This window comes from Podarcis bocagei (assembly GCF_964188305.1).
Source record: "Podarcis bocagei genome assembly, chromosome: 13".
In the NCBI taxonomy this organism is placed as follows: Eukaryota; Metazoa; Chordata; class Lepidosauria; order Squamata; family Lacertidae; genus Podarcis; species Podarcis bocagei.
In genome coordinates, this window is record NC_138138.1 from 40,630,326 (window position 1) to 40,652,304 (window position 21,979).

Genomic DNA, 21,979 nt, shown 5'->3' on the forward strand with positions numbered 1-21,979 from the left:
GAAGCAAAGACCTCCATTTTCGAAGCAATGATTCTTCAACATCAACTTTGTTGGACTGGTCATGTTGTTTAGATGCCTGATTACCGTCTTCCAAAGCAACTACTCTATTCCAAACTTTAAAATGGAAAGCGTAATGCTGGTGGTCAACAAAAGAGGTTTAAAGACTCCAGGCAAATGTAGTATAAACATCGACAACTGGGAAACACTGGCATGCGAGCGCTCCAGTTGGAGAATAGCCTTTGGACACTCAAACTCAGGATGAAAGGGAGAAATGTGCTAAGAGGGAGGTACGTTTGGCAAACCCTCACCATGATCAACTCCCATCCAGAAACCTATGTCCCCACTGTGGAAGGACAGGTAGATCCACTTACAGATTCACTGTTAAGACTGTGTTCATGGAAGACAATTTTTCTCGGCTTCAAGTGACCGCCAAAGAATAATACTCTGATCAGATTGGTTTAAAATTTGATCTGATGGTAACAGGAAATATAGTTATTCCCCACCCCCACTGCTGAGGGGTGATGGAAAAAGCAGTTTGCCTATTAAAACAGAAACAGCATTTTTGTTAATCTCTCCAGGTTGGCTTTCAGAAGGTGCAAGTGAGGGCTTCCCCTCCATAACAAAATGTTGCAGCGTGTCACCAGCTCACAACTTTGAGCATGTGCAGCTTCCAGGCACCATCCAAGGCTGAGACAAAGGTTTGCAAACTTATGCACTGTTTCCTTAGAATTTCCTAGAATTATTGGTTCCACTGAGAGGTGCCCAACCTTCCCAGCATTCCCTGCTCTGTGTGAGTAGGCCGCAACCTCCCTCCCAAAGAACCTGTTTCCCTAGATCAGACAGTGAGGGAGGCGTGAGGTTTAAGAACCATACTTCTTTATTTAATAAACAGAATAGTATTAAATCTGTATTAACAAAATATACAACCAAAAATATTCTATAACAATATACATCTTCTGCTTCGTAGATAAATGTTTTCTCTGTCTTGGCTCTTCCCAGCGGCTTGGCTTTGCAAATTGTTGCCTGTCCTAAGCAGCTGAAAAGTGACACACTGGCAAAATAGTATTGGTTTTGGGGGTTCCCCCCATTTTTTGCAACAGTAAGGGGAAAGGGTGGAAGGAGATGAAAGTACAGCAGTACCCTCTGCTGGTGGTGCCCATGTGACAAAGTAATCATTGTTCATTTGCATAAATGTATGCACAAGTCACCCACTGCCGAGCACATGAGCGGCAAGAAAAATCTAGATAAAGCGAGGCCCCTAATGCTCCGTGGGAAGTAATACTGCCGCCTACTGAAGGGGGTCATTCTGCCCCTGCTGGTGTGCAAAGTTCGTAAGGAGTATTTGCAAGGCTCCACCTTATGCCTCCTCCTCATAGCAACTGGCTCCACTACCCAATACAGAGGGTGCCCCACATTTAGCAAAGCCCAAGCTCAGAGGAAGGCACGCCTTCAGAACCTCTCATTTTCAGTCATGTTCAGAATATACATTTAAAGAACATTTTAATGATAGAAACAGAGAATTGTTAGAGTTAGAAGACACCCCAGAGGGTCATTTAGTCCAACCCTCTGCAATGCAGGAATCTTTTGCCTAATGTGGGACTCGAACCGACGACCCTGAGATTAAGCTCGACTGACTGAGCTTTCCCCCAAAGAATCCTGGGAATTGTAGTTTGCCCACCCACAGGCAGAACTACACTACCCAGCTCCCTTAACAAACTGAGATCCCAGGATTCTTTGGGGGGGGGTGCCATGTGCTTTAAATGTGTGGGGTGGGTGTGGACTTGCTGTCAGTGCACGGGAAAGCATGGGAAGCTGCCCCCAAAACAGCAAACCAGGGTTTCGCAGGGAAGTAAAGTGCTAGTACAGTTAGAACGTTTAGAGGGGTCATCAAGTACCGCGGCTAACAGTTTGTCAGCCATTTCTCCCCAGACTTCTAAGAAGTCAGCATAAATTCTTCCCCGCTCACTACGGAGGGAAAGATTATATTATTCTAGCCAGCCCCACAGCTTTTAAGTATGAAAGGGAGTAAAAGACCAGTGATTTATTTCATTTTTAAAAGGGAAATTTGGATGATATTGACATTGCAGGTTTGCATCTGCAAGATCCTCTAGAAAAATCCACTTAGCTGAATCATGGCTCTTGCTGGGCAAACTTGGAACATTTGCTGGAACACAGACAGGCCAGCTGGCATTGGAAGGTTAAAGGTATTTCTTTAAAAAAGAAGAGAGGTGCAAAATAAGCTAGTTTATTTATATGGTGAGTAATTCCACTGGCACTGGAAACTGCATCCACCCATGTGATTGTTTTTAGTTGCCCCACTGTAGCTATTTGGCTGGCTGATGCCATCCAGTCGGTGGTGGCGGCCTGTGGTAACTCTTATCGCCAGTTGGATACAAGTGCCCCAATTTCAGATGAATCATTTTGTTAGGTACTTGGGGCCCTGACTGACAGGACCGGCTGATCTGAGGGCGTAACTTGGAACCCGCAGTTGTTCCAAGCAGACTATTAAAATGCAAGGAAATATCTTGTCACCACATTAGTCACATTAGTGCGCGAATTGGTCTATCATTAGAACTCAGATGGACAGCTCAGTGTGTCAGTCTCGCTGACGGAGAAATGCCATGAAACCTCCCTCCATTGCTGGAGACAGAAGCCTCTCAATACCACGTCCTCAAGGAGGGAGAGTAGTAGTACTTGCACGCTTCCCACAGGCATCTGGCTGGCTGTCGGAAAAACAAAACATTGGGCCTGATCCAGCAGAGCTCTTCTAATGTTCTTAGGAACCCAACTCATGTGTTGCAATAGGAACAGAGTTACACCGCTGGGCCAGCTCCCAGCATCATATCCTGCACCTCCTGCCTGCGCACTGAGCACAGAAGTCTGTAAAACGGAGGCAGCTGACCTTTTTCTGGCTGAGGGCCACATTGCCCAAAGGCCAGCACTCCGGGGCCACATGTCAAAGTGGGCATGCCCAAAGGGCAAATGTGGGGTGTAGCAGAACCCCAAACTTCTTGCAATTATTATTACCTTTTATTCCTTTCCACCCCTTCCTTCTTATCAACTTACTCTTATCAAATTTCTTTCTTACTCCCTTCCACCGCCAGCACCCCATATTCCTTATTCTCTTTCTCTCCCCTTCCTTCCTAATACAGTGGACGCTCAGGTTGTGAACGTGATCCATGCAGGATGCACGCTCGCAACCCACAGCGCTCGCAATCCGTGTCTGCAGGTTGCGATTCGGCGCTTCTGCGCATGCGCAACCGCCGAAACCCGGAAGTAACCCATTCCGGTACTTCCGGGATTCGGCGGACTGCAACCCGAAAAGACGCAACCTGAATCGGCTGTACATAGGGCTTTCTGCCCTACTGCAATGGACATTCCAATCTCCCTGTCTTTCTCTCTCCCTTTCTCTCACCTGTAAAGCGCATCTCCAGTACAAAGGGACCCCCTGACCCTACCGCTGACATCGTGGCCCCAGGCTAGCCATACGCACGTGATATCCACACACTGAGTGTGGATACCTGTAAACCAAACTCCTGGGCCTGCCCCTGACATCCTGTTCCGGGCTAGTCCCACCCACAAGATCTGTACAAGGAGCATAGACCCCTGTGTGTCTTGCATGCCTGTTCCTTTACACTCACAGATCTCAACGCTCTGCTATTGGGACCGGCAGTGTGGCTCTGCTCCTATTACAACACGTGTGAGTATCCTCTGTGTGTATAGAGTGTGAACAGGGGATCAAGTATGAGCAACGTAATGGAACCGGAGAACAAATTCCTTTGGACTGGGGTTAGCTGACAAGCTGCTAAGAGGCCCAGAAGCCATTTCAGCCCCGGCCACCTCAAGCCTTGGTCTCATCGACAGCTGCCACTTCCGCCACCAATGAGTTCTGGCGTTGATATTCCCTCCACCACCTGTCCAGCTCCTCAGCTTTTCCGGAAGAGTGAGAAGAAGCCAGTGCCGTTGGGGATGCTGGTGCCACGGCGATAGAAAGGAGGGTTCTTGCCTTCCGCCGGGCTTCTAGGCGACGAAGTGATGGGGTGGGTCTCTTCTTGGTGCTTCTGCAGCAGCTGCTGGTGAATGATATACTGAATATCATCCTGTGTGGCAGGAAAGAAAAGCGGATGTAACCACAACAGCTCTCCTAAATTGTGAATCTGTCTATTCCTCTTTTAAAGCCATCCAAATTGGTGGCCTTCCTTACATCATTCCACAGTTTCGCTAGGCGCTGTGTGAAGAAACGCTTCCCTTTTTCCTGCCCTGAATCTCCCACTGTGCAGCCTGATCGGATGGCCTCAAGTTCTAACATTATGAGAGAGGAAGAAAAACACCTCTCCTTTCTTCTAAGCTTAAAGAGCCCCATACGTTTTAACTTTTCCTCATAGGGGCAGCGGCTTCAGCCCCTCGGTTGCCCTTTTCCGGCTCTACAATATCCTTTTCGAGGCGAGGTGATCAGGTTCGTGAGTCTGATGGCAGTAGAGGCTCTTCCCCTCTTTTAATTGATGTGAGCTGCTTTGGGAGACAATTGTTGTCTGAAAAAATGGGGCAAAGAGCCCATAAACAAATAAAGAAATAAATACATTTTTGTGTTTGCTACCCTCTTCTTCTTATTTGTCATCTCCCAGCTGCTGCTGCTGCTGCTACTTCTCTATCTCTTCTTACCCTGTCATGGTCTCTTTCCCTTCCTTTCTTTTTGGTCCCTGTTCAGAACTGGAATGAATCCATAAAGCAAACTTGGAACAAATTGTGAATGCAGGGAGAGAATCAGAAATTCTCACGCTCATCCCATTTGTGTCACTGCGCAGATCTGGAATTTATTAAGCACGGCAGGAGCCAAAAAGCTGTTGTCTGACTTGCAGTTTGGGATTTAAAAAATGTTGTGTTTGCTACTATGAAGTTCCCTGGGCTCTTTTGGCTGCTTCCTTCGGCTTCCAGCATATAAACTGGAAGGACAATTGGTGCAGTTTAAAATGTTCTGGGTTAAATTTCATATACATACATATATATGTGTGTGTGTGTGTGTGTGTGTGTGTGTATAGAGGTGTTTTTTCTTACTCACTTGCCAAGCTTCCAGCTCCTGGGAAAGGGCCATCTTCTGGCGAATGACACGCAATAGCTGCTGGCTCATGGAATCCCGTTCCAGGGAGACTTTAGCCAGTTCCAACTCCATCTCGCCTTTCCTGATAAGACAGCAGATAGAGACATACACAAAAAGATAAATAAGGCTGCAAGCCTGACCACGTCTACTCAGTGAATTCACTGGGTGCTTTCAGATGGTCTGTTTACTGATCATTCATTCTGATTTGGTTTGGGGGAGGTTAGACGATGTTGCATCACAGCAAGCGTTATCCCACAATTTCCAGCTCATTTTCCCTTTGCTTACCCTATTGCAGAAGCCCTGACATTTTCGGGAAGTGAGTTTGTTGTGCAAGCCCTTCCAATCACCTTGGAATTTCCCGGTTAAGTGATTGAATCCCACTTCAAAATAGTGACTGTCTGGAAATGCCCTTACTCCCAGGTAAGTGGGGTTAGGATCACAGCCTCGTACATTACAAGGTCCTCCAGGTTGTCACTGTCCCATGGGAGGGATTCAAGCACATACCATACATCTGCCTAGCTAAAGTGGGTTAAAGGACCTCGCCACCCACAGCACAAGCAATCCAGTCTGAAATAAGAATTAAACTTTTTGCTGTTTGGAAAGTGACAGAGATATGCACTGAGAAGTGTGGGAAGACGTGTAAACAGCCCACAAGCAAACCAGAAAGCACGTTCATTGTCGAATAACCACCCCATAAACAAATCAGGATAAATGCTCAATAAGGACTGGATATACTATCAAACCTCTGCGCAAGCTTTGTGCAAGCAAATCAGGATGAAAGCTCAGTAATTAAGGAACAGTTTTACATGCAGTTCCCAGTTCAGCCTGAAGATGTCACAATTCCATGGTTTAAAAACTTCCCCCTTTCCTGTTGCCTGCAGAGAGGGTGGGGGTAATCTATGGAGCCCTTCATCAATGGCTGCCGGACTGGACTTTCCTGACTCTGCCGCCATTTACGATCAGCCCTTAAACTGGGCAGCTGTAAAGGAGTGTTCTTAGTGCTCCAAGGCAGATTCTCAAATTACACGAGGAATGGAGGGACCCTGCATAAACGGAATGAGTGGTCTAGGAGGTTCCCAGAATCCTCTCTGGCTCACAGGGGTTACAATAGCAGACATAGAGGGTTTTCCTCTGAAGAAAGGGTTTGCTGGAGCTAGAACATTCGCTTTAAAACACTGCAGAAGAGAAATGCATACAGCTGTGAACCGATTAAGATCATTTGAGTTAATTCCCTGCCTTTAAGGTTACTCATTAACCTGCGGGAGTAAACATTGCAGCCTCTCAAACAGTAGGTATTTTGAGGATATTTAACGAAGGTGGCAGGTTTACTCCGGGGCCGAAACTGCTGCTCTGATTTGTTTGCAGGGAGGTTATGCGGTGTTGTGTTGTTATCCCACACTTTCAAGTGCAATTTCCCATCACTTCCTTTATCACAAAAAAAATCCAAATTTATAGCGAAGCAGGTTTGCTGTGCAAGAGCACCAAATCAATAGCACCAGTCTGGAAACGCCCTGAATTACACTGCCCAAAAAACAGGTGGCGGTGCTTGAAAGACTGAGCATCTGCCTTGTGTGCAGAAGGCAATATCTAATTCCTCTAGACAGAGGGCTTCTGACAGTCATAGCAGACCAAGGTTTCCCAAATTTGGGTCTCCAGCTGTTTTAGGACTACAATTCCTATCATCCCTGACCACTGGTCCTGCTAACTAGGGATGATGGGAGTTGTAGTCCAAAAACAGCTGGAGGCCCTGAAGTAGATGATACTGAACTAGATAAGCCTGTGGTCTGACTCAATAGAAAACAGCTTCCTATGCTCCTTTGAATTATAGGGTAACTTGTCCGGTTTTCTTATTTTTTGTGACCATCCCTTTAAAGGTTTTTAGAAGAGAACTGAGTGTTTGGGAGAGACAATTTGACAGAAACTGGAGAGCATCTTTCTGCCTCCCTCTCACTTCACCACCCCAATAATTTGATCACTGATGAAGGAAGAAGCCATTATGAATAAGATGTTCTGTGGCTGGTACTGTGGTTCAAAAAAGCAGCAGAGATAAATATATATCTTACATATAATAAAAAGGTAAGGCTGTCGTCACATGGCAGTTCACGTGTCTGCCAACAGGTAGCACTGCAATCTGATGACAGACCTCTGAGAGTTGCTGGGCCCGTGATGGAGGGAGATGGAAGCAAGCAGGCATAAACGGAGGGAGGTGGTTTTGGCAAGATTTAAGTGATGGGGGAGATTGGCAAGTGGGGCAGGATGAGGGGCAAAGTGAGCATGGGGACAGCGCCTAGTAGGCATGCATATGTGTGTGTCCATATATACATTTATACACACAGAGAGAGAGAATAAATATGCAATCAACTCACTTTATTATAGCCTCATCTCGATCTACTATGGCTAATTTCAGTGCTTTGTCCCGGTTGCTCTCTTGATACAGGCGCCTCTGGCTCTCAATCTCAGTCTTTAAATTGCAGAGTTCTACATACTGTAGTGTAATCTGAAAATGGGAAAATAATTTTTTTTAAATGCTTTTTAGAAGAATAATCATGCCACTCCACAATATAGCATCCTCTGGTGGGGAAAGCACAGCACACACTACCTGATCCTGAAGTTTCATGATCTCCGCTTCTTTCTGTCTCAGCAGATCCTGTTCCTGGTGACTCAGAGCTGACACCCGTTTGGCATAGTCAATTCCTTCCTCTTCCAGCCTCTTTGAGGGGTGTTTTGCCGCTGTGGGGGTATGACAGGAGCCATTGCAGATGCCGTTGGCCATCAGCTAAAGCAGACAAAGAAATCCAAACACATACCCATAAACCAACGAGATCTCAATGACACTAAGATGCAGCTGACTCTAAGGTGAGTCACAGCAGTTGCTTATGCAGGACAGTAAGTCTTCAAATGCCCAGAACATATTTTCATGGGAATTCTTCATATAGCAAAAACCTCCCATCTGTGTGACTCTGGACATGTGACTTAAGGTTGCAAACCCATGCAGGTTTCCCTGAGAGTAAGTCCCATTGGATTGTCCCACTGGATTGCAGTGTAACTGAGCTTAATTGCAGCACTGCAAAACAGAAGCCATGTACATATTTAGAATCGAGAAATGTTTTTGAAGTGCATTGTGCAGCACAGTTCTATACATGTCTATTCATTGAATTCAATCTCACTGAATTCAACAGGACTTACTCCCAGGTAAGTATGCATAGGTTTGTACCCTTAAATCACTGGTGAACTGATTCATGAACACAATGCTTTTACACATTTAAAAATCCTTCTTCTTTTTAAGGTTTTTTGAATTTTTCCAGCCATGAGATAAACTTTACATATTGCTTGTATTCTTGTGTCATAGTGAGGAATGTCAGAGAATTCTGGCAGAAATGGGAGCAGAAATTGCCAATGTTTGCTCATTCATCCCATGTCCACAACAGAAATGAATTCAGTGAAGACCATTGGCTGTTGTTTTCAATCCACAAACTATATGCAACTGAAAACACTTTCCCCCATGTGCTGCATTTCCTTTGCCCTGAAAGGAATGGTGTGGAATAACGTAACAATAATGTGATCAAATATGTAAAATTCTGCCATAGCCAACAGCAAGATGAATAACCTGGGTTTTGTTGGAAGTCGAACTGCACTGAAAAAGAAAGAGTGCTTACATCCCTACTTGTGGTAAGACATAAAGGTGTCCCACTCAGCAGTGAGTGGGAGCAGCAAGCCATAATTTTTGGCTTACCTCTATGTCCAAACCAGGATGGGGGGGGCGGGTTTCATGGTTTGTTTTGCTTGAAACAAACCACCGTCTGAGGCCAAAGTTTGTTCTTGGCTCAACAAACCACAACCCCTACAGGTTGGACATAAAGCTACGCCAAGGGTCACTGGCTAGAAGGGAGCAGTGAAGTGGGAGATTTGTTTAAGAATACAAGAACAGCTCCGCTAGATCAGGCCAAAGGCTCATTTAGTCCAAAATCCTGAGCTCACAGTAGCCATAAGCAGGACTTGCGCACAAGAGTCCTCTCTCCCCCCCCCCCCCTGCAGTTTCCAGAAATTGGTCTTCAGAGGGATAGGGCTGTATCCAGTGCTAGTCCTACTAGAACACAAGTTAGTGAACATGGCTAACCTAGAGTCATCGGTTTTAATGGGTCTGCTTTGAGGAGAACCAGCACTAGCTACAACTCTCGTCTTTTTAAAAGATATTGCGCAGTGTAATTCTGTACATGTTCCGCTGAGCCCATAAACTGTGTATTATCATGCTACGAAAACACAGCCTTCCCCCCCCCCTTATAAATCTAACAGCATCCTTAACTAAGCATTTTGGAGTGGAGGGGGAGGATATAATTTGCACTTAAATGTGAATTCCTCCTCCCACCCACTTAAAAAACAACTCAGCTTCGTTCTGGATTGCAAGCATTATTCCCCCCAACTTTGTACAAAAAAAAGAAAAGATAGTATGCTTCAGTCTTTCCAAAAATACATATTTTTGAATTTGCGCTGTCTGGGAAAGACTGGTGGAGAATCAGGTATGCCCAGCAGTGTACATTTCCCAAACTGGCACATGGACAGCAATCTTCTTTTGGCATTGGAAACTTTGCCTGTGACACAAACAGGTGAACTTAGATGCCCTCCACCACCGCTTCCTTTCTCCCGTACCTTAGGGGCCTTCCCAGGTGCTCCAGGAGCATCCTCCAAGCTACTTTCAATCTCAGACTGGATAGAAGTGACTGAAGTGTCTAAATCGTGCAGGCGGCTCTCCTCCTTCATCTCCTTGACCTGATGCTGGAGGCGACGGTTGGAGGCCCGGAGCTCCTCAGCTTCCACTTCAACCTGCTGCATCTTGGGAGGAGAAACAGGAAGTGGGTACGGAGGAGCACAAAAACAACGTGCTTCTGTGAGGGGCACCTACCAATGAGTCCTCCCCTTCCTCATTCTCTGCATTAACCACAAAAACGCCTTCCTCATTCTCTTACACACAAGCCACGTGTCCCTCGTCTTTGTTTTCAGTTGACTGTCCCCAAGGGTGAGGAAATTTCCCCAGCCAGAAAGCCGCGTTTCCTTTTTAGGCAATCTCCTGAGGGCCACAGGCCAGTGGAGGACGAGGGGCCTGGAGCAAAAGTCGGTGGGGCAATGAATGTCTACGTCAACCTTTGTGCACTAGGATTTTTTCGGCTCACACTCACACTCACTCTAGCCTCCATCCAGACAGGCGAGAGGCATTACCAGGGCAAGCAAAGGGTAGAAAACCACCAGGGTGTGGTTTGAGGAGAATTCCAGGGACCACCCCTGCCCATGTCTCCCATTTTCACCCTTGAGCCTCAATGAGCCCCTTGCTTAGTAGTTACCCGCAGCTCCTTCTCTCGGCTCTCGTTACGGAGGAGGAGGAGGTTGTTGTGCAGTGTGTCTACCAGCGCCTGGATGGATTCGTTCTCCTCCCGCAGCTGATGGGTCTGCTTCTCCAGATCTCGCTTCCGCTCTTGTAACATAAGGTTCTAGGGGAAAGGAATGTGCATGAAATCAAATAAAATGGTCAGAGCTACGCCCCAGATCTTCATTCCCAGATCCACCAAGTGGTTGTGGTTCAGAGCTAGCACCTCCCAGGGGGTTCCCGTGTCCTATTCTGTTGGGCCAGGTAAGCAGGGCATTTTCCTGCCAAAGAAGGGATATAAAAATAAAAGATTTGTGGAGCTGGAAGGGACCACAAGGGTCATCTAGTCTAGCCCCCTGCAATGAGGGAATATTTCACCCAACGTGGGGCTCGAACCCACAGCTCTGGGATTAAGAGTTTCATGTTTTACCGACTGAGCTATCTATCCATCCCACTCCCTATCTTTAGAAAAAAACACATAATAATAACAGCAAATCGTATAAATGCCACCCTTTAATGGCACACAAAATGGCACACATCTCAAGGCAGCCATTTTGCTATCCTAATGGCAGTGTGAGGCTGGGTGGCAGCATGTAACTCCACAGCAAGGGGTTGCCTCCAGCATTAATGGTACGCTGAGCAGATCCATTGAAACACATGGAGGTAACTGCCCATTAGTTTCAATGGGTCAATTTAGTTGGATGCCACCCGCTTTCTGTGAGTGTATGCAGAACGTCCTTTTGCTCAGGTGACCCAAGTAGCCACAAGCAGCCACAGCCAGCCCCCTGCACAACTAGGACTCAGGTGTGGGAAATCGAGGAAGGCTTCTGTGAACAACAAGGCCCAGCAGCACTTCAAAAACTAAGGACTGGGAATTTGGTCACCATTGTCTTATTCCATGGTAAAGCCACAAGTCAGCTTCAGAGACAGCTTCTTGAAGAGGGCTAGAGGGGAAAACATAGTATTTCTCTGTTCCCCAGTGCCTTCCTTGCCCCATCTGCCAGTTTGAAGATCTCCTGTCTTACCTCTGCCTGCAGGCTTTGTGCCCGGGCCGCGTGTTCAGCGCTGCTAAGGGACAAGGTCCGATGCTCCCCGCGTAACAAGCCCAGTTCTTCCTGCAGCCGCTGCTCCAGGTGTGTGATCTGTGGAGTGGTTGACAGGTGTTAGGTTTTGGTTTGGCAAAAAACTTACACTTCAACCTGTTTTTCGGCACTAGACCTCAGTCCTCGGCTGTGATGAAGTAGAATCTGCATCTGAGCCTATGTATGGCGCACATTCACTTTCACCACCAAATATTCAGTCTGAGTGGTATGTATACAGTGACATGAGAGAAGAGGATGCCACTGAACATATGCAGAGTGCCTTCCCTTCGGGCTAAGAGCTCTTTTTCCTCTGGTATGAAGTTTGCAGCAAAGCCCCACACCTCTGTGATCTGTGCACTATATTCTCCCCTGCCCAGGCTCCCCTAAGCGTGCTGAGGATGAGAGACCTGAAGTTTAAACGAAAACACATCCCTGAAGTTGTAGTAATGTATTTTATTATAATGAAGTTTTCTGGTATTTTGCAAGCTGCCTTAGATGCCAATGATGGCAGAAAGCATACCCCACAAGTGTCCTGGGAAAAACTGAGACATCCCTTTTTTACTGTGCAGTGCCCCCCAAAAGCGCTTTTTAAAAGGGGAAACTTGGGCCCAAAATCACGCGAGATCACAGCAACCAAAATGGCAGCTGTGCTCTCATGATAAAAAACGGAAGATGGTGTCCAGGAAGATGGAGTCAGGGATTTTGGCTTCAAAGTGTTTGAGGGTATGAGAAACGTAGAATATACCTTTAAAAACAAAGAAGAGCTACCAGATTTGGTGATGATGTTTCCTGGGAGCCAGTTTCCAGAACAATGTAGGCTGCTATCCTAACCCTACACACCTGGGAATAAGCCTCGGTTGCATTCAATTGGACTAACTTCTGATCAGATATAGTTAGTATTGTGCTGTTAATTGTCTGTTTCACACAGCAGGAAATAGAACGCCAGAAGCTGCCTCACGCTGAGTCAGACCAGTGGTCCATCCAGATTAGTCCTGTCTGCATCAGACATTAGGCTGGTGTGAAAGAGTTCAGTTAGTTCCTGAGGTACCCTGGACCCAAGTTGTTCAGGGTTTTGTAAATTAATGCAACTTGGCTCAATAGTAAATTAACTGAGGGCTGGGGGGTGAGGTGCTTTGGTGCCAATTAAGTCATGTGGACCATGGGGAAAAAATAGCCCTGCATACCTGAGGAACAGACACCCCACCACAAACACTGTCTGTAGGTGCCCTAACTGGTTCTGCAAGTTCCAGGAACCATCAAAGTCAAGAGAGTGACCAATCCAGAGCCCATAAGGGCAGAAGGGAACATCCTTTTAGGGGACTGTCCCAGTTTAAAAAGTCTAATCTGATTCATTATTATGCACGTATCCGACTTTTGCAGCAAACGGAACACTTCGTAAGGTTTGTCTAATTTATTTGACCTCATTAGCAGCTCCTCCCCGCAATTAGTTTCCTACATTCCTGGAAACCTGCCAGTCTGGGTGATGATGCTATGGCACTGTGATCTCAGCCCACATGGCTTGTTTGACTCAATGAATTCCTTGTTCTATTTTCGGAGTTCAAGCATGGCGTGCGCCTCTGTCCCTCCTTCTGTGGCGCTGGTGAGCTAGTATTTGCATGGAAGCAGGAAGCTGCCTTATATTCTCACCCCCTCCGAAACAATAACAAAAGAACCCCTCTCTGCGCACAGAACATCAGCAATAGCAGGAAGCGTACAACGCTAAGACAGACCACTTCTTCCTCACAGACTAGCTCTCTGCAGGAAGGGAGTCATCGTTTTGCAGAAGTGTCCAATCTGCACCACACACAAACGCCTGCCTGCTGAGATTGTGCAGCTCCCGGTAAGGCTGTGACACATGCTTTTTTCTGAATGTACACAAGATGGCAATCCAGCCTCCCGTCTGCCCCAGCTTTTCACAGGACCCACCACCTCACACACTCAAACATATTCCAGGCCCCCACAAATATTTGGCTTCAATCCCCACTAGTAATTTGCATACAAGACCACGCCCACACAAACTGCAGCCATAAATCTGGACTAGTGACCATGTTCCCAAGCTTTTATCAGTGGCATGTTGGGTGAAGCATTCAACGTAACTGCCAAATTAGCATCTTCTAACCCAGTGCCCTGCAGGTGTCTTGAACAATGGCTCCCATGGAAGTCCTGTTCCAAAACATCCAGAAGGCACCAGGTTGGCTAAGGTATGCTGTGCAATGTCAGACCCTCCAAGTGTCCCTATTTTCCAGGGGCAGCCCCGGATTTACAGAGACCGCCCCAGTTTCTGATTTGATCCCAGAATGTCCTGCTTTTCCTTAGGTAAAGGTAAAGGGACCCCTGACCATTAGGTCCAGTTGTGGCCGACTCTGGGCTTGCAGCGCTCATCTCGCTTTATTGGCCGAGGGAGCCAGCATACAACTTCCGGGTCATGTGGCTAGAAGGACTAAGCCGCTTCTGGTGAACCAGAACAGCACACAGAAACACCGTTTACCTTCCCGCCAGAGCGGTACCTATTTATCTACTTGCACTTTGATGTGCTTTCGAACTGCTAGGTTGGCAGGAGCAGGGACCAAGCAATGGGAGCTCACCCCGTCGTGAGGAGGACATCCCTATTTTCTTTGGATTAATGTATTAATGTTGGAGGGTATGGAGTTATGCAACCCCCAGGCCAAGGAGATAAGTTACTAGAAAACCTTTAGAAGACACCTGAAAGCAGCCTTGTATAAGGACGTTTTTTGCCTAATGTTTAATTATGTTTTTATATATGTTGGAAGCCACCCAGAGTGACTGGGGCAACACAAAAAAATTCCTTCCAGTAGCACCTTAAAGACCAACTAAGTTAGTTCTTGGTATGAGCTTTCGTGTGCATGCACACTTCTTCAGATACACTGAAGACCGAAGGAGTCTCAAAGCGGCTAACAATCTCCTTTCCCTTCCTCCCCCACAACAAACACTCTGTGAGGTGAGTGGGGCTGAGAGACCTCAGAGAAGTGTGACTAGCCCAAGGTCACCCAGCAGTTGCATGTGGAGGCCAGATGGGCGGGGTTTAAATAATAAAATTATTATGGAATAGGACATCCCTATTTTCATTGGAGAAATGTTGGAGGGTATGCTATGTGAATTCAACAGACACAGCACTTCCCAGCACGGGGAAGCAGTTGACAAGAGCTACACCTGCGGAATTCCTGCCCGTCACACAAATGTTAAAAAGCACCGGTTTCCCTTAGGTAAGGAAAAGGGGAAGTACCGGCCGACTTCCCAGCCGATCCCTCTTGCCTCTCTTTCCCTCACAGATTTGAGGAATCTCTGTGAGCTGCTACTCCTTTCCCCTTACCTGACTGAGCTGCTCCACCAGGCGCTGGTTCTGCTCCGAGAGGTCCAGGACGGCCTGCGAACTCTCCCGGCTAGTGTCCTGCTGCTCCATGCGCTTCTGCCCCAGCTGGGCTCGGACTGTGGCCAGGTCAGTCTCCAGCTCCGCCACGCGAGTCTCAAATTCAGCACTTCTGGATTCAAGGTGCAGGCGGAGTTCGTGCTTCTCTTGCTCCAGTCGCTGGGAGAGGCCAGAGAGAAGAGTTAGGGCCAAATGTAACAGGGAGCTGTGAATTTATTATTGAGTGCAAACATTTCTAAAATGCCTTTACTGCAAGGGCCCCAGGGCAGCGTCCAAAAAGCAGGGATAAAATTATTCATATGCAATAAAAACACAGTGGCCACAGCTAAATTGTACGTGTAAAGCAGTATCACACCACTTTAAACAGTCACAGCTTCCTCCAAAGGATCCTGTGAACTATGGTTTGTTAAGGATGCTGAGAGTTTTTTGGGAGAACTCCTATTCTCCTCACAGAGCTACAATTCCCAGAGTGGTTTCACCATCAATCCTTCTTCAGGTCACATGTAAAATTCAGATGAATTTTCATTTGGATTTTTTAATTTTTTAATGTAGAGATGCGAAGAACTGAATTTAAGATTGTGGCAGGGATGAGAAATGGAAAGAACTTGAAACAGACAGGTTCCTCCACCCTTCTTGGCTTGATGCCAACTGATGCTATCTTTGGTGAGAAAGTCAAGTTTTGAAACATACCAGAGAAGCCTCACTTCTGCTCTTGTGGTAACCATCAACTGAAAACCTCCCTTGCTCCACAGGTCATGGAAGGAGAGGGAGGGATCTCTCCCAAGCAAACTGAAGAACTAAAAATACTGATTTACCTTTACAACATTTTTAATTGCTAGCAGTAACATTGACGTAACTCATAAAGTTGGTTATATTTCTCCTGGCTTTAGCAATATATTTAACTGAGGCTTTATTTGCTTGCCATCACATTATATAAGTGGTGATATAGAAATTTAGTGTGTTCTACTTTTAGAGGGGTGATTGGCCAATATAAAGCCAATACTTTGGAGTGTCACGAGGTTCTATCTTGTCCCGTATGCTTTTTTTGCATGAAAAGGCTAAGGAAAGGTACCCAGGACTTTGGCTGAAGTCACTATCCAGAGGACACTCAGCTTTACTTTGCTTTTCCTTCTGCTAATCCCAGGAAAGCTCTTGAAATGGTGTCTGGAGGTGGTTTTGGGGTCCCACAGACCCCTTCAGTGCAGGACATTTTGGAAAGCTCTGAAGATACTTCTTTTTTCTTTGGCCTTCTCACAGAGTGTACTTGTTGGATTGATAGGCATATCTTGTTACTGGGTTTAACATTTTGGGACCGATTGTTGCTTCATACTTTATCGCTGGTTTTATTTATATTGTGCTATACCGTACTCTGTTTTTATCTTGTAAGCCACCTCGAGAGGACTTGGGCCCTTAAAGGTAGTCTAAAGATCTCTATATGGGTTTGTGGGTCCAGAACTCCCCTAAATTATTGGACCCAACAAGTGTTAAAAGCTGAACCAGGCTAGTTTCACCCTCAGGTAATCGCCTGGGAGAGGAGCCATTGAGAAAACAAATGAAAGGCGATGAGCCGTTAAGAAAGCAAAGAGAGGGTGGGGCCCCTCCTTCAACTCTTAAGATAGTTGGAAGGACAAAAGCCAGAGTTTTTAGGGTTGGCTGTGATGTGACCTAGGGGGGAAAGGTTGTAGGTTGGAAAAAGCAGAGAGAGAACATGCTGTTTGATTTCTGCTTGAATCCAAAGCCAGGAAGTAACAAGACCCTTTTGGGGTGTTGATGCTGTGGGCCGCTCCATTGTAGGCTCAGGTCGTATATATACGGAAATAAACCACATATCATAAAAACACCACAGTCTCCGCTGTGCCTCATTCCCAAATGAAACACAAACCCTGGATAAGTGCACAGAACCCCTAGAATGTGGCTTGGTGATGGGGGTGGCCTGCAACAATATTTTAAATTACATAACAGCAACTATATGCTGTATTGTAAGGTAAAGGTAAAGGGACCCCTGACCATTAGGTCCAGTCGTGACTGACTCTGGGGTTGCGGTGCTCATCTCACTTTATTGGCCGAGGGAGCCAGCGTACAGCTTCCGGGTCATGTGGCCAGCATGACTAAGCCGCTTCTGGCAAACCAGAGCAGCACACAGAAATGCCGTTTACCTTCCTGCCAGAGCGGTACCTATTTATCTACTTGCACTTGCTTTCAAACTGCTAGGTTGGCAGGAGCGCTGTATTGTAGCTAATGGCTAAAATATAAATCTGGATTAGAAATTCCAGAAGAAGAAGAAGAAGAAGAAGAAGAAGAAGAAGAAGAAGAAGAAGAAGAAGAAGAAGAAGAAGAAATTTGTGATGCATTGTATGCCGTGATGGCCGAACAATAAAAATGAACTGGAAGCCCCCCTTCCATGCAAAACCGTCTCTCCACCACCAGCCAAGATGTGAGTCACAAATAGTGTCCCTTAGAAGGGACCAACAACTGCATGCAGCCACTACTGGTAGACCATCTAGCTCTGCATTTACCTAGGTGGATATTGATTGAGACAGTGTGCAGGCCCCCTCCAATGATTTCAAGTACCTTTTAGAAACTCCTGGTTCTGGTGGCAACTATTCTGCTCCAGCTTATTTGCTTCTGTAACATCCACATGCAAATACAATTGTATGCCACCACTCCCACCCCGAGCTGCCTATTATGAAGGAAAGTATAACTATTATTTCATCTCTTGCATATTGTCTACCTGACGATCCAAATCCTTAATTGCATTTCCCTCAATATCCAAAGGCTATCCATATAAGGACGCCTACAGTCATATGCATGAACAGATGACACAGTAAAGTCTTAAGAAAAGAGTGTTGCCTAGGCTCACGGCTTCCTGGAATCCACACCCCTCTGACCTCAAACCTCAGACCCTAATCCTTGATGCAAAAGACTATTAGTCAAGGTAACTAAATGGAGCTTCAATGTTCAGGTGCAGTCTACCTCTGGGCACCAGGCACTAGGGGAAGGCACCTGCATTTCTTGCTTGAGGGAACCCAGAGACCTCTTGCAGATTGATACTGTAAACAGAACAGTCTGGTCTGATCCAGAAAGCCAAGGCAATTCACATGTTCACAATCCACAAGCCCTGTGCGTAAACTCCCCTCCTGGAGCAAGCCAGTCCTGCTGGAGAAAGTTCCTAGAGAAAGTGCCCCCAGTGACAGGTGCCTACACCCGAAAAAGGGAAAGCTTTTCAATGGATTCCTTTCCATTTGGACACACCTTGGATTCCGCTGTGGATATGGATGGCAACTCATATTAATGACAGGGTCGTGTTAACAAGCTTAGGACAATTTCTGGCTTTGCTTTTCAGCCCAATTGCCCAATTTCAACCCTGGGCCTCCACCCTTAAGGCAAAAATAAAAAATAATATATGCAAGTGGCTGGCATCTTTCCACCCAGTTTCTGTAAGCTGCACAGAAATATATGGGCCTCGGGAGGGTACAGCTGGTGGGTGAGGTTCTTTGTGGGTGATTCATGCTGGGCGCTTTCTATTCCTCCTCCTCCTCAGTTCCATTTGGTCACTCTCTGTTCTTCCTTCCCTCTAGCTGGCTAATTATACCCACTCTGTCACCACAAACTCCACCTCGCCTCCTCAGTGCCCTCCTGCTCTGTGCCAGACTGGTTCGACTAGCTGCCACAAGTATCATGCCCAGAGGTTGCCTGTGCCAACTTCACCCTAGGCCAGGACCTTGGGGATTACTTGAGAGGCGAAACGGGTTTAGAGCGAGGTGGGTGAAACTGAACTCTGGAATTTCTCAGCAATCCAGAGAACGGAAGGATCTCTGGCAGAGAAGGTCTCAGCCTCAGTCCCTGGCAGGTAGAAATGGGAAGACTGAAACTTTGGAGAGCTGCTGCCAGTCAGTGTGTGCAACACAGAGCTACATGGTGCCATGGCCCAACCTGGTACAAGTCCGCTTCCTCTGTCCCTAGGGTTCACATGTTACGAAAGAGCTTCTATGTAATAAACAGCATGCTGTCGCAGGTTCACACAACAGCAGTCCCCACATACATGTAGGATTGTCCCCAAGCTCTAGAGGAGATATGTGAGATTTCCTACACCGGCCAGCAGTGTGCAATGTGTAAAGCAAAGGAGTCAAGAAACCCCAAGTTTGGGTTTTGAAGGATGTTATAACAGCAGCAATGTTGCTTTGGAAAGAGGACAGGACACCCACAGAAAAAATGAAAGCCAGAACTACTTTGGGCAGAGAGCTGCTGGAGTTCAACAGCTGCCAGCTGTTGCCACCTCAGGTGCCACTACAGTGGTACCTCAGCTTACATACGCTTCAGGTTACAGACTCCGCTAATCCAGAAATAGTGCTTCAGGTTAAGAACTTTGCTTCAGGATGAGAACAGAAATCGTGTTCCGGCGGTGCAGCGGCAGCAGGAGGCCCCATTAGCTAAAGTGGTGCTTCAGGTTAAGAACAGTTTCAGGTTAAGTACGGACCTCCGGAAGGAATTAAGTACTTAACCTGAGGTACCACTGTATTGCCCCACCTTCCTTCTAGAGAACTTGCAGTGACAGAAACAACGGCAATCCAATTTTCTCCTTACAACAACCCTGAAGGTAGGCTGAGTTGAGTAAAAGAGAGGGGCCCAAGGCCACACAGGAAGGTTTCTGACCGAGAAGGGAATCCCCGGCCCAGGCCTGACATTCTCCCCGCCAAACCACACCCTCCGCTGTGCCCCCTTACCTCTCTGGTCTCCATGTGCTCCCTGGCCAGTTCCTCAAAGCGCCTTTCCAGCTCCTCATTGCGCTCCAGGAGCATCTTCCCCAGCTCAGCTGCCAGCAGCAAGTCCTGCTCCTTCCTCTGCAGCAGCACCCCCAAGTCCGCCTCTTCGGGGTCCCCGTCCCCAGCAGCCACATCGCCCCCAAAAGTCTGTTGCCGCTCGCCCCCAAAGGGATAGAACTCGTCCCCCAGGGCAGGTGGGGTCAGAGGGAAAGGGGTCCGAAGGGTGGCCTCCTCCTCAGGGAACATGGAGGGAGCTGTGGTGGTTGCCATGGAGTGGGGCTGGGGAGAAAGAGGAGGGAAAGGGGGGCGGGAACCAGAGGGTTAGAGTGGGGAGAAGTGGGGAGCCAGGATGCCAGGGGAGAAAGGCAGTCAGCAACCAGGGCACCAGGGCCCAGTTTCTCCCATGAGAGAAGATGCCTTCTGAGGGAGGGGGAGAAGCAGGTAGGTCGTTTCCTCCAGGTATCCAGGTATGAAGAGGCAACCTGAACTGCTCCTGAGGGAAGGGAAGAAGCAACAAGCTTGCCCTGGGTTCTCCGCTTCTTCTTCTCCTCCTCCTTCCTTCGACTCCCGGTTGGGTTTCGCTGTTTATTTCCCGATTCCTGCCTCCACCCTCCCAGAGGTTGTGACAGGTGAGGTTTTCCACTCAGCTGGCTCCTCCTCCTCTCATTCACGCCCTCACCTGTCGCTCCTGTTCCCTCCTCCTCCTCCTCCGCTCTGGGAAATTTCCAACTACTCAGTGACTTGTGCTTACAGGGCTAGCAGGGACCCTGGTCCAGGAATCCTCCTGCCTCCCTTACAAACCCTTCCCAGTCTGATACAAAGAAGAGAAAGCCTCAGTGTCTTTATATAGCCTGTTTCCTAAGTGATCACCCACCATCACAAATGAACGTTACGAAGTTAGCTTGCTCTGAATCAGATTATTGGATTGTCTCACTATTCTGCTTTGTGACTAGCGGTGGCTGTCAGAGCACCTGCTTGGCATGCAGAAGGTTCCCGGTTCAATCCTAGGCATCTCCAGGTGGGGCTGAGAGAAAACCCTCTCTGAAATCCCAGGGAACTGTGATCCTTACAGCAGCCCTGCAAGGGTGAGGCTGAGGATGAGAGAATTTAAGCGAATGCTTCAGGGCACCTGTATATTTACAGCAAAACTAGGATTTGAACTCTGAGGCTAAGGGGCTTGTGAGGTTGACTGCTTTGGCTCTCAAAACAAGCCAGCTTTATTGTCTTCTGCATAAACCCAGCAATCCCAGCTTCAAATTTCCCTTTTCCCAAAAAACCCTTCCCTATTTAATACAGTGGTACCTCGGGTTAAGAACTTAATTCGTTCTGGAGGTCCGTTCTTAACCTGAAACTGTCCTTAACCTGAAGCACCACTTTAGCTAATGGGGCCTCCTGCTGCTGCCGCGCCGCAGGAGTACGATTTCTGTTCTCATCCTGAAGCAAAGTTCTTAACCTGAGGTACTATTTCTGGGTTTGCGGAGTCTGTAACCTGAAGCATATGTAACCTGAAGCGTATGTAACCCAAGGTACCACTGTATACAATAATAATAATAAAGCAGGTTGAAAAAATAAATAAATGTATAGCCTTGGAATAGTTTTTTCCTGAGTGAAAAAATAAAGTGGGCAAAATCACACACACACACACACACACACACACACACACACACACACACACACACACACGTGATCAGCCAGGCTGAAGGGGAAGACTTCCATTGTTCAAAACTAAATATGTTTTAAAAGAAGAAGAGGGGAATAAAAGATGCCTGTGACACCTGTCTCCTCACTCCAGCAATCTCAATGAATACTTTATCTTGTGAACTGTTCTGAGGTCTTTTGATGAAGGGTGGTGGAATATAAATATAATAAATAAATAAATATATCCTGGCTGGGAAAATATGGTTGCATTTTCCCACATACAAAAACATGATTGCTTGAGTTCTGGGACAATGTGATGCCACTAGAACAGAAGCTCATCATCAGGGACAAGGAACAGACCTTTAGCAGCAAACAGCAGACAAATGCCATATACAATGGTACCTCGGGTTAAGAACTTAATTTGTTCTGGAGGTCCGTTCTTAACCTGAAACTGTTCTTAACCTGAGGTACCACTTTAGCTGATGGGGCCTCCCACTGCCGCTGTGCCGTCGCCGCGCGATTTCTGTTCTCACCCTGAAGCAAAATTCTTAACCCGAGGTAATATTTCTGGGTTAGCGGAATCTGTAACCTGAAGCATCTGTAACCCGAGGTACCACTGTATTTAATTCAGCCAAGAACTGCACAGAAGTC

At 47.0% G+C, this 21,979-nt stretch overlaps 1 protein-coding gene across 1 annotated transcript; it reads right to left on the minus strand.

Moving 5' to 3' along the window:
* Positions 1-859: 859 nt before the first annotated feature.
* BICDL2 (BICD family like cargo adaptor 2) lies at positions 860-20,471 on the minus strand. Its single transcript, XM_081167624.1, has 9 exons — positions 19,652-20,471; positions 14,871-15,086; positions 11,483-11,599; positions 10,435-10,581; positions 9,746-9,928; positions 7,698-7,874; positions 7,465-7,595; positions 5,060-5,180; positions 860-4,100 (listed from the first exon to the last, which is right to left on the minus strand). Exons 1-9 carry the CDS (start codon positions 19,958-19,960, stop codon positions 3,927-3,929), a joined length of 1,575 nt encoding a protein of 524 aa, XP_081023750.1. The 5' UTR covers positions 19,961-20,471; the 3' UTR covers positions 860-3,926.
* Positions 20,472-21,979: the final 1,508 nt, after the last annotated feature.